The following is a 13,285-nucleotide window of genomic DNA, read 5'->3' as shown; positions in this document are numbered from 1 at the left end:
ACCCTTGTGGAACCAGGGTAACTGGGATGTCGGAACATGCCTCCTGTTATTTCCAAATCTATTTTGAAATAACGGGCTGCTTCAGTAGATGTGGAATAGCTATTTTGGGATACTTCCAGTGTCCCGAAATAGCTCTGCAGTGTAGGCGTACCCTAAGGTGCCACAGGACTCCTTGCTGTCTCTTTGGTTTTGGTTCCAGGTCAGCTCTAGTACCAGAGTGGGGCTTTTTCACAGAACCTGGCTAATTGAAATCTTGCAGGAAGGTCTTGTAGCCTATCAAGACCATCTAATTTGAATTCAGAACTTGGCTCTCATTCAGAGATGTTTATATTATACCCAGAATGGCAGGAGAAATCCCTTTGTAAATTGGCTAGTGAAATCCGGAGTATGAGGAACTGAATATATGTCTTGTTTAATCAACAGACATTTCAGTTTCAAATTATCTTAAGCCTTAGTTCCAGGCTTGTCCCCTGTTTTATTTGCAGTATGATTTCCTCATTTTTTTTCTTCTACAGGAATGCCAGCGTAAACTGGATCATAAACTCTCCCTAGATGCTTATCTCTTAAAGCCAGTCCAGAGGATCACTAAGTACCAGTTGCTTTTAAAGGTAAATAAATCTCAAGGACATTCTCTCTGATAAGTGTAGATTGTTGTTGCACTTGACTCTCCATTCGATTGATTATCTCTTTTGTTACATAGCAGTACCCATTTAAAAATGACACCTTAAATAAATTAGATCTACTTTTGCAATGTTAATGTAGTTGATCAGGTAGATGAACACTCATATTTAAAGGAAGGACTCTTTACTGAACTGAAATAAGAACTGAATCTTGGGACGTCTACATGCTGTTGGGCTACCTTCTTAGGCCACATCTCCACTTGCCGCGCCAGAGATTGATCTTCTGGCATTCAATTTAGTGGGTCTAGTAAAGACCTGTTAAATCGAATACCGAGGGCACCCTTGGCCACCAACAGTATTCCTCACAGTCACGAGGAGCAAGGGAAGAGCTCCCATCATCCTCCCACTGTGAAGTTGGCACCAAGATCGACTTAAGGTATGTCGACTCCAATTACGTTATTTATGTGGCTGGAGGTCACGTACCTTAAGCTCACCTTCCGGGTCTAGTAATGATCTGGCCTTACTAAAGTCAGAGACAGTTAAGGGAACGTTACGGGACTGTGCTCTAGAAACAGGTATTAAAGACCATTAAACCAGCGCTTTCATCGTGCACCATGATCCTGGATTCAGCACTATTTCACTATAAAGAAGGAAGTCACTTTTCAATTTTCCATAACAGAAAATAAATTACCTAGTTCTTTTCTTTAAAGTTTACAGAAGCTGTTAGCTGGCAAGAAGTAAGGTATAGCTGCCTGAGTATAGGTCTTCACTGGACTCTCCTGAATTCTATCAGTGGCAAAACTCTCTTTGACTTGAGTGTGGTCAGGATTTCACACTTCCTGCACTTACCCTCTGGCTGTGAATAAATTACTCCAATCAAAATTCCCCAAGGGATGTCGTTTTGGGTGTTTCCCCTTTTCCAGGGCCCAACTTGGGGTAGATTGGCCCTAATTATCAGACACGCTAACCATCCACAGCTCATATTTGACTTCAGTTAAAGTTGTGGGTACTTCACATGTTTGACATTCATGTCCAAACCAAGCAAACAAAATTGAAGCACCAAAACCAGTGGCCCCCTTTGAAAATGTTGGTCTTAATTTCTGTTTCCAATGCCACATCCCTAAAATGGGGATATTATTTTCATAGTTGGTGCAAATGGACATAGCTCCATTAAAGTCAATGAAGTGCAGGGGGGCATCAGGCTTGCTGGGCCCCATGGAAAGTTGAAGGGGGCAGCTCCAGGAAGGGGCAGGACCTTGGGTGGAAAGGGCAGGGATGTGAGCAGCCAGCCCTCAGAACCACCCGGAGTGTGCCACACCTACCGTCAACTCCCATCCCTCACAGCCACCTGGAGCACACCATGTGGCGATTTAAACGGTCTGGATCTCTGACCCCTGCACTCCTGAGGTAGCGGCAGCAGCAACAGTCGAGAGCGCCAGGCCCTTTTGAACCACAAGGCCTCAGGGCAATTGCCACCTTTGCTCCTTCCTCTCCCTCCCGCATCGGCAGACCTGGTAAAGTGACGCCAGTTTGTTATCTGAATATCTGGCCAAGTATATTTATCTATTGAGTGCCTAAATGTCAAGGGCATGGGCTACAAAGGAAACCCTAGGATAGTTAGGTTGAAGAATCCTCCAATCGATCAAATTTAATCGTGGTGCAACTTCATTAATTCTTACAGAGTTGCATCTCTTGATAGATTCCCTTTATGTGCTTCCAGCAACCGCAATAGCATAAGGGAGAGAGAGAGTTCAAAGGAAGCATTCAAGGCCTACAGTTGAGCAATAATAAACTGTGCTTGCTTTTTACTTGGAAAGGTGCAAACAAACAACAGTGATATTAGATCATGGAGTACGATTCTGAAGCAGAACAGGCACAGCCATTCAGATCAAATCAGTTCTGACCAGTTCTGAACACATCTCCCAGTATGTTTGGAAGGACGCTTCACACAAAAAGAATTCTGAGAGCACCATAGAAGCTATGCCCCATTGGGAAGGGCTTCTATGAAGTTGGGGGAGTGGCAGGTGATTCCAGAGAACCTTTCACAATTAGAAATGGATCGGAAGGAAGAGGCAATGCATAGGTCTTGGTGAGCTATGGGCAGATCAGCTTTCAGCTCTTGGATCAGTTAAAAAAAATTCTATTTGGTTTCAATCAGTTCAGCTAGTTTTAGATGGCAGCCTCCTAACTAAATGGCAGTCATAGACAGTGTTCCCTCTAATCTTTTCAATCCATGTGCGGATGTTTTCCATTCACGTGCAGAATAAATTTTGTTACATGCACCAAGGCACTGGTGCACCACCAGTAGAAACAAAACCCTAGCTCTGGGTGCTCTGCTAATCAATGGGTGGCATTTGAATCTCTGTTGGGTGGCCACACAATCACCCAGCTTACAGGGAACACTGGACTGTGGTGGGGATTTCACCACAAGTAGCGTAAAATGCATTTGCTCTTCCTCTCTGAGGCATGGGCAGCTACGTATTTAAAGGCAGCACTTTATATGGTAAGAGCAGGATGGGATTTGTGTGAATCCCTTTTCTTCAGTTTCCTTTTCACCTGGATACAAGCCCCTGGAGCTTTGTCTCTGAGCAGTTTCAGCTGCCTTTTGCTCCAAATTTGGAAACCAGCCATAAGCCTGAGCCAAAAATCACAGATCTGAGTTTTAGAGGGACTCCAGTCCAAGTCTTTGCATTGGTGGCATATCTCTGCTGAGTTTTGAATCAAAGCCAGGTAAAACAACTTGACCGTTGTGTGGTTTCCATCTACCATGTATTACGCACAACTTTACTGCTGCACACCCGAGACTGGGCCCACATTGGCTGAACTTGGACCCTGTTTTGTCAAAAAGTTCCCAAGAATAGCTTGAGTTTCAGGTATGTGACAAAACCAGATGAAGGTTCACACCACTCTGGTGAGGGAATCCATCTCCTGCCATAGTAAACAGAAATGAGCAGGGAGGAAGTGAATTTTCAGAAGTAGCCATGAGGTTTTGATTTCCCTGTGGCATGTCCGCTCTCAGCAGCTGTGAAGAACAATGAAATGAACCAGTATCTTTATTCCCAATTTCTTTGGTAGATGCAGTGCCCAGACTGTACTGTTGCTGGCTGTGTAGCTGGCAAGTTGGCAGACAAAACCAAGCTAATTGGAAGTGTTGTTTGTTTACTAGTATGATATTTAGTTCAGACACTGCTGTTCTGTCATTCCATTGTGCTGAATTGCTATTTGTGCTAGAAGCCTACAATTACCCAATCAAACACTCATGCCATAGTGATAATAAATTCATAGCTGACCTATAAATGGTTACCAAACAGGAACTTGCCTGAGCTTGTTGAGTCACCAGACATAAGGTGAGTAACCGAAACTTTTGTGTTATCACTTGGTAACCAAAATACATAGTCCTGGGAGCCAATGGGTTAATAAGTGAATTCCCCCAAGCAGTATGGGATCCAACAATTAGGCTTTATAAGCTCGATCCTAGGGGCTTCTGAGCGGCTGCTGCAGACCCTCAGTGGTGTTAAGGGCTAGAACCTCAGAGGTTCAATACTTCCAGACTGACCCTGACTTTATTTTTAAAAACTTTTTAAATGCTCCATCTATTCAACTTTTTCTTTCTTAAGCACTTTGAGTGAAGGGAGCAGGGGGCTGGCTCTGATCTCAGTTGGGTGTAAATCAGGAACAACCCAATTACACTGGTGCAAAACTGGGATAAATGAGGTCAGCATCAGGGCTACCACTTCCAGATGTGCAGGAGCAAGGGGTTGATATGGGGAAAGGCTGAATTTAAATTAAAAAGGCCTGAGTCTCCCTCTGTTTTTACAGAGGTGTGACTTCAGTAAGGAAGTGAGAAGAGAATTAGTCCCCAAACTTTCCTTAGAACTTTTCAGGGATAACCAAGGAAGAGTATCAGAGGGGTGGCCGTGTTAGTCTGAATCTGCAAAAGCGGCGAGGAGTCCTGTGGCACCTGATAGACTAACAGAAGTGTTGGAGCATAAGCTTTCGTGGGCAAAGACCCACATGCATCTGACAAAGTGGGTCTTTGCCCACGAAAGCTTATGCTCCCACACTTCTGTTAGTCTATAACAGGGGTCTCCAAACTACGGCCTGGGGGCCGGATGCGGCCCGCGAGGCCCTCTCATCCGGCCCGTGGAGACCTTTTTGGATTCAAAGGCAGAAGAAGTGAGATTGTTTCAAAACCCATTTGAAGCAGATGTGGCCAGTTGCCCAGATGAACTGCAGCTGGAAGTCATTGAGTTGCAAGCAAATGACCTCCTTAGGGACAAGTTCAAAATAGGACTGGTGGGTTTTTACCAGTTTTTGCCCAAGGAAGACTTTCCTAATGTCAAAACTTTTGCATCAAGGTACCTTTCAATCTTTGGAACAACATACCTGTGTGAACAAACATTTTCAAGAATGAAATACGTGAAGAACAATTTGAGAACAAACTTGTCCGATGATAATCTCAGGTCACTGTTGATGTTAGGGACAACAAATCTAAAGCCAGAAATGTCTGCTATTTTGGCATCCAGGAAACAATTTCACCATTCACACTAATACAGGTGTTCATGTGTAGTGTATGAATGTGTTATTAAATAATAACTGAATAAAATAATATTAAATACATAATTAAAAACAACATCCATGTTTTGATTGTTTTTTATTTGGACCTCAAGTGTGTAGTCGGCCCCCGAACTGCTGTTTGATAGTTAATGCGGCCCTCGGGCTGAAAAGTTTGGAGACCCCTGGTCTATAAGGTGCCACAGGACTCCTCGTCAACCAAGGAAGAGTTATTGGTTGATGAAAATGAAAGACAGGAGTGAGTAGAAAAGTGCTTGTATGGGACCCTGTGAGCATTGTGTACCTAGATATTTGGAGCCCAAAGCAGAAGATTGATACTTGGAGAGACTGCACAGTTTGGCCTTTTCATTGTTTTATTTTTGTTTTTCTGTGCTTTGGCCTTCTGTTCCTCAACAGGCCTGTGACTTTGCCTCTCATTGCCCATGCTGGGGACATACAAAAGGGAGATCTCTGATCTCAGAGAATGACCCCATTTTAAAAGTACAAGTTTAGTGCTTTTTTTATTGGAGTTTAACATTGTCCTTTGAAGTGATCATCCTTTAAAAAGACATTATAAAAGTGGGTTGGTAAATAGTTGGCTTTGCGGTACGGTTTAAGTGAACTGGAAGATTTCTCTGTCTCTTCCCTGCTCCTATTAAAAAATCAACATCTGGAAAATAAACCTTTCAGAAAGAGACTCAAGAAGCTCAATCTACAGTGTATCAAGAAGATGAAGAGGTGATTTAATCATGGTCTGCCAGTACACTGATGGAAGAGATTACTGATAATAGAGGGCTCCTTATGGCAGCCGATGGAGGCCTAACAAGATCCAGAGTCTGGAAGCTGAAGTTAGACAATTTCAGACTAGACACTAGATGCACACTTTTCATACCGGCGGTTACAATCTACCTAGGGCAGTGGTTCTCAAAGTGTGGTCCGCAGACGACTAGTGGTCTGTGACCATTTTGCAGTTGGGCCACAGGCTTGGGGCTCACCCCCCCTTGCAGTGGGGAGCCTCCATGCCAGCCCCATGCCACCCCCTCTTGCGAGGTTGTCTTCCCTCTGCAGGATGGAGCCCCAATCCTCATTGGCTGGATCCAGCTCAAAGGGGGAGGCGCAGCTCCCCAGGCTGCCAATCCCCTCTCCCCCATCTGGGGAAACAGGAAACTGCTCATCTGGAGGCTTTGCCTGCTGTTCCCATTGGCTGGAATCCTGGCCAGACTCCCACCCTCAGCCTTCACCCTGCATCCCATCCTGCATCCATTTTGTCATCATGGATGGCTGGCTGGTGGTCCACAGAAAGGTTTGTTCTGAACAGGGTGGGCCATGGGCCAACAAGTTTGCGAACCACTGACCTAGGACTGTGGCGGATTTTCCATTGCCTGTTGTCTTTAAATCCAGACCAGATGTCTCTCTCAAAGAAAAGCTGTAGCTCCAGCAGAAGTTACGGGCTTAATGCAGGAACCATGTAGGGGAAGTCTGTGGTTTGTGTTACAGCTGGAGAACAGACTAGATTAATTCACTGGGGCCCGGGTTTGGGTCATAAATGAACTTGTGAAACTTAAAAATGTCCAAAAGCTTAAAAAATCAATTTCTGGTGATAGTTAAAGAGACTTTCCTACCACGCCGATAGCTGCACTCTTCTGTGTGTACAGCACATGTAGTGGTCTCATCATAACTCCCTGATCATGGCTATGGATGTTTGAGATGTGGCTAATATGGATGCCTTTATGGTTTAAATAGGAAATGCTGAAATGCAGCAAGAATTCCGAAGGCACCGCAGAACTGGAAGAGGCACTGGCCACGGTGCTTGATATCATCAAGTCGGTGAATGATTCCATGCATCAAATAGCCATCACGGGATATGAGGTATTATTATTATTTATTATCTGCACTCTAGTCACAGATCAGGCAATATTCCAGCAGGCTCCGATCATGACACACACACCCCACTATTGCATGTTGCTTACTTACTCACAGCCTACCCAGGTAACAGGTTTCTGACAGAAAGACACAGGATGATACGTAGCAGTGATCAAACATTCAGGACAAAGTTTCGCCTGAGCAAATTTTGCGGGGGTGGGAGCGAGTGGATGTGATAGCAGGATGCAGCTGACGTTTGTAAATAGGAAGATGAGTGATCCAGAATAAGGCATGTCCGTCGACGGAGCCATGTAGATTAGTTTACTAGACATAGGAAAATGAAGCGGCGATTTAAATAATCGCCGCTTCATTTACATCGAAATGGCTGCCGCGCTGTGCCGATCAGCTGTTTGGCGGCACAGCGCAGTAGTGTGGATGCTCCGTGGTTGATAAGGGAAGCCCTTGTCGACCACCCCAGTAAACCTCATTCCACGAGGCATAACGGAGCCATGTAGTCTAGATATACCCTATATGACCCCAGTACAGACCCACAAAATTCCAAGGCACTAGGTATGGATCAGGAAAAGCTGGTTGACATATGAAAAGGTCAGTAGAAACCTACACCTACAGCTGGAGGCCCTATTGCTTCAAATATATTGATGACAACAACAATAGTAACAGTCTATATCAATGATAACTACAATGAAGTAACTCAGTCTACAAAGAGTCACTGATTAAGAGGTAGGGGTGATTACCACATGAGAAAAGAATGACTTTAAGTAACACTGAGGGGATGTACTCACCATTTTGAAATATCAGAAGGATGTAAACGCTAAGGAAGAATTCATTTGGTTTGGTTCAAGCCATTTTAAGTAGGAATAATGGGATTGGCATTAAGGTAAAATGTAGGCTGAATATCTGGAAAAACAAGAAGCTTTGTTGGGTTGCAGAATAGTCTCCAAAAGAAGGTTGTGGAAAGTCTACTAGTCTTGTGTATAACAGGAGAAAACACTGAAGAATATGCTGTAATGTCTGGATAGGAAAAGTAATCTCTCTTTGTGCAAGGGGATGAACTAGATTCCTCACATACCATTTCTAGGATTCTGGGATTCATATATCATCAATTATATATGTATCCGAGCACCAGCTGCTATTGTAATGAATTAGCTAGGAGGTTCTCAGACTAAAGGTCATGACCTTCAGGAGGTTGCAAGGTTATTATGTGGGAGGTTGTGAGCTGTGAACCTCCACCCCCAAACCTGGCTATTTATAATAGTGTTAAATTTAAAAAATGCATTTTTATCCTAAAATGGGGAGGATGGGTCACACACAGAGACTTGCTGTGTGAAAGGGGGGGGGGGGGGTTACCAATGCAAACGTTTGAGAATTGCTATGTACAAAACACCACTGACAATGCTGCTCCTGAAAGGATGGAATTATATCTGCTCAGTTGTGTGTCCTAGATATACTATCCTGTAAGCACCTAATGGAGATGCTCCTTTAGCTCATGCAGCAGAGCAAATGTTTGGGGAGCAGGAGGATTTGAGTGCTAGCGCCAGGGTTGCAAAGACATCCATGATATGTAAAAGATGGTGCAACAATAGTCAAGTTCTGGGTTGCAATGGATCTGTTACAATAGTGGCACACATACGTGCTTTGTAAAAATGTCTCTTCAAAGGGTCAAATTCCACCACTGGACGAAGCACCAACACAAAGCCTATTCACGATTTGAGTCCCACATAAGCCCACATAGCCTGAAATACTTCAATGGTGACCTGTGAATTTCACCCAATATCAGGCCAGGTCTACACCACATGAGACAGTTGACCAAAGATACACAACTCCAGCCACAAGAATAGTTAGCTGGAATTGACTTGCCTTAGATCCAATTTCTGTGGCATCCCCACTACAGGAGGTTGATGGGAGAAACTCTCCCATCAAGTTCCCTTACTCCTTCTGACCCAGTGGAGTACCGAGGTCGATGGAGGTGCCATCAGTGGTCAATTTAGCGGGTCTTTATTAGACATGCTAAATCAAACCCCGGGGGATCAATCTCCAGATTGTTGATCGTGGGGTAAGTGAAAACAGGCCGTTTGTAGAGTAACAGATCTAGGCATATTGCTGAGCAATTAGAATAGGAATAGTTTCTAATTACTGTACAGGCAGTCCCCGGGTTACATGGCTCCGACTTACATTGGATCCCTACTTACAAACGGGGTGAGGCAACCCTGCACTAGCTGCTTCCCCCCAGCAGACCAGGGAGACGCGAAGCTAGCGCCCTCCCCACCACCCAGCAGACCAGGGAGACGCGGAGCGGCTTTTCTCAGCAGACACCTCAGCTTGAGAATAAAGGACTGAGGGAAGTGAGGTGTGGGAGAATAAAACTGAGCTCTGGAGAAATGTTTGGCTAGAGTTTCCCCTACAATATGTACCAGTTCCAACTTACATACAAATTCAACTTAAGAACAAACCTACAGTCCCTATCTTGTACGTAACCCGGGGACTGCCTGTCTTGTAGTTTGCATCTTTGGGCTGAAAAACAACATTGACACGAAAAACATTGTGGGAATTTCCTCTCCTGCTCTATATAGGAGAAGGCCACAATATAGCTATACAAGTTTTGTGTTGACAACATTTCTGAGATGGCTTGTGCGTGTTTATTTATTGGAACAAAGATGTGGAATAAATTGCGCTCAATAAATTCATTCTCAATAGGTCCTTTTCAGATTGTAGGCTATGATGACTAGTGAGTATTGCAAGGCAAGCACCTCCCACCTCTAAGCAATCTATTCAAGCAAACGTGTGGAAGACAGGACTAGCTGGTCTGGCCTGATGTGCTTTTTGAGGGTGGCAATATCCCAAGAGGGCAACAGATTGGAGCCCTTGACTTATGTAGGCCATGCTACTTTTTGGTGACATACACGTGCAGAGCTGAGGGGCAGAACTCCTGCGTAAGATGCTGCCGGGGCCTAAACATGCTGCTAGGAAACCATCCTAGAGCGATTGCAGCTCCTATTGGCGGTGGATCGCTGTTCTCGGCCAATGGGAGAGGCGAGAAGTGGACCGGGACGCTGCTTCCCATCGCTCTCATTGGCTAGAAACAGTGATTTTCAGCCAACAGGAGCTGCAATTTTCCATACCTGCGGAGATGCAGGTAAATATAGCAGTAGCGGCCTGCCAGGGGCTAACTCTGGCAGACCAAATCTGGCCCACAGGCCGGTATTTGCCCACCCCTGGCATAGGTCCAACTCCTGAAGCGTTCTGTCTCCTGCACACTCATGTTTCCATGTTGGCATCAGTGTCACTGTTCCAGGGCAATGTTACTGCTGTGGGTGGTCATGAGTGCAAAGAGAGGCGATATCTGAGACCTTTTGGGGCAGTCCCACTGAGAGCTTTGAATATCCAGTCAGATGCCTTGAACTCTGTGTCTTCAAAGGGGAGCCAATGCAGAGAGGGGAGCAGAGGGCAAAGTGTTCATGGGCTCAGCAGATGGACTCTAGCATTTTGTGCCCAATGGAGCTTATTTGGGGTGTGCTGCTACATTCTGAAATGCAATTATTTCCTGATATTACGGGACATTGTTTCTCTTGTTTAAGGAAGGCTGGAGAGACGGTTGAACTACCGGTGCATCTCACTGCCATTCACCATTTTATTGCCCATCCCTGAGCTAGGTTGTAGACTCACGGCAATAAGACATAACAACACCACGGAGGCACATTTAGAATTATGTGCAAGGTTCATCGCTTCAGTTTAGCTTTCCCTTTCTATGTTTTTATACACACAGACACACAAACAATACTCAATTTGTGTGTTTGTACACACACGCTCACACATGCACAACACATACACTCATGCACAAGAACATACACAAACTCAAGCCTATAAATTAATCAAGCTGTTTCTCTTCTAGGAAGGAAAGGAAGGGGAAAAGAGTGAAATTGTTACATGATATATTTTACTATTGTTATTCTATTTATTCTTCTGAGCATCTCAGATACTGTGCTGATATGGGATTTAGAAGTACCTACACGGGACCAGATCCTGCAGTTGAATCCATGTGTGAGGGGAAAACTTGTGTAGACACCTCAGTATAGCCAAAAATTAAGCACTTCCATTGCAAATCAAGGCCTCAATTCTGAAATTATCTCCATGTACAAATTTTAGGATTGGGGCCAAAACCTACTCTTGTGAATGTAATCATTGCTTGCTCCATAATCCTGTATCACAGATACAAGTTATTTCTTATACAATACTTTACAGGTGTCACTGTGTTCATCTATATTTCTTATTGTCCATTAACACATAGTTTTGACACTCCTTTCACTCATTTTACTCCGACATTCTTTAGTACTAAAATATTTTATACGTGTTTTGTGCTTTTGGGGTCTGACCAAAGTCAATTAAAGTTGAATCTTCCCCATTGACATCAGAGGGCTTTGGATCAGGCTTTTAAAGCAGAAGGTCGGATGCTTATTCTCTCTCTCTCTCTGGTATGTCTCCTGCACCCATCCCCATAGTGTCTGAGTGCCTCGCAATCATAAGAACATCCAGACTGGGTCAGACCACAAGACAGTCAAGCCCAGTATCCTGTCTGCCCACAGTGGCCAATGCCAGGTGTCCCAGAGGGAATGAACAAAACAAGGACTCATCAAGTGATCCATCCCCTGTCGCTTGTTCCCAGCTTCTGGCAAACAGAGGCTAGGGACACCATGCCTGTCCAACCTGGCTAATAGCCATTGATGGACCTAATGTCCATGAATTTATCTAGCTCTTTTTTGAACCCTGTTATAGTCTATGCCAGGGATGGCCAACCCATTAAACAGAGAGCCGAAACAGCGGCAGACAAAATGCGAAGAGCCACGTGCAACATTTTTTTTTTTTTTTTTTTTGCAATTTTGTGTTGAGCAAAAAAAGAAAAAAAAAAAAAAAAAAAGGAAGAGCTCTCCACCAGACCCCCCAGAGTTGTTGAGCAAAAAAAATAAAAGATGCTGCCCCTTTACAAGGCCTCATCAGGTCCTGTCAGCTGCCGCCATCTTGGCAAAGCCATTTTGAATCAACACACCGGATGACTACCTTGCCCTGGTGTCAGCACAGGGAGCTGGGGGTTGGAGACCATTTCTAGGGGCACAAGGGTGGCTTCACAAGCTGTGGGGGAGGCTTTGCGAGCCGCACTTTAAGGGGGGAAGAGCCGCATGCAGCTAACGAGCTGAGGGTTAACCATCCCTGATCTAGGCCTTCACCACTTCCTCTGGCAAGGTGTTCCACAGGGTTGACTATGCATTGCGTGAAGAAATACTTCCTTTGGTTTGTTTTAAACCTACCTCACAAACCTCTTTGAAATGGGGTGTGGCTTTTATCCCCATGGCACCGATGGGGAACTGAGGCAGAGAGAGACTAAAGACCAGACTTTTTGGAAAGGATTTAGGTGCCTAGACATGCAGATAGGCAGGTGAAAACCTTTACAAATCTAGCCCTACCTGACGTGCCTAAGGCCAGCCTGAATGTCTGTAGTAGAGCAGAAATTGGGCCTCTGTCTCCCACAGCCCAGCCTTGTGCTCAAATTACTGGTCACTAAGGCTACCTCTGTACTGCCCAGATTATAGGTAAGAATAGTTGAATGCGCCAAAATGCGGCACTGTGACTCCCCTGTGTGGGTGTGTTGGGCATGGACTGACAGGTTCCTGCTTGGTGTTAACAGTCTTCTTCAAACAAGGTGAGAGTCACACATGCTAGAAGCCTCTTAGTTTGCACCTGCAGTTTCCACAGCATTTGGGTGCACGCTGCTGTTCAAACCCATGATGGTCCACCCTGTAGGATAGTGCAGACAAACCCTAAAGATCCCGAATGCTGCTCTTGAGGGACAGGCTGTGGAAGCCCAGGTTGTCAAGGTTTTGGTAGAGGCAGCTTCTCCCTCCCATAAAAGTTCCTGTGGGTATCAGACAGGACCCTTGCCTGGCAGATCAGACAGAATCCCTCAGACAGGCTGGACAGCTGACTGTCTTAACTGGGAATGTTCAACATAAGTGTTGTGGGCATGGAAAATGGCAGGGTGAGAAAGGATAAGCGAGGGAACTTGTAAACTGATTTTGGGGGAGTCTTTTCAGGGGCCCCAGCTTTCTCCTGCCTGCTCTCCTTTCATGCAGTTGGACCAGTCTTTAAATTCTTAACCTCATTTGAGTCTATCATCCCTAAAGCTCCAGGCTTGCAGGCCTCTTTTGTCCTGGTATCAGTGTTTTAGGGGCAGTCTG

The 13,285-nt window shown here is 45.0% G+C and overlaps 1 protein-coding gene across 6 annotated transcripts in view; it reads left to right on the top strand.

The window, feature by feature from the left end:
• Window positions 1-13,285, top strand: part of MCF2L2 (MCF.2 cell line derived transforming sequence-like 2) — a 316,634-nt gene that overhangs the window by 258,870 nt on the left and 44,479 nt on the right. For all 6 annotated transcript variants that reach the window (XM_075938056.1, XM_075938058.1, XM_075938055.1 and 3 more), the window contains exons 20-21: window positions 516-608; window positions 6,918-7,043. In XM_075938056.1, the coding sequence (XP_075794171.1) occupies window positions 516-608; window positions 6,918-7,043 (219 nt within the window). The remainder of the gene's footprint in view (window positions 1-515; window positions 609-6,917; window positions 7,044-13,285) is intronic.

This window comes from Pelodiscus sinensis, chromosome 10 (genome assembly GCF_049634645.1).
Source record: "Pelodiscus sinensis isolate JC-2024 chromosome 10, ASM4963464v1, whole genome shotgun sequence".
Taxonomy (NCBI): domain Eukaryota; kingdom Metazoa; phylum Chordata; order Testudines; family Trionychidae; genus Pelodiscus; species Pelodiscus sinensis.
The sequence above is the reverse complement of the archived record's forward strand: the minus strand, read 5'-3'. Positions and strand labels throughout refer to the sequence as shown.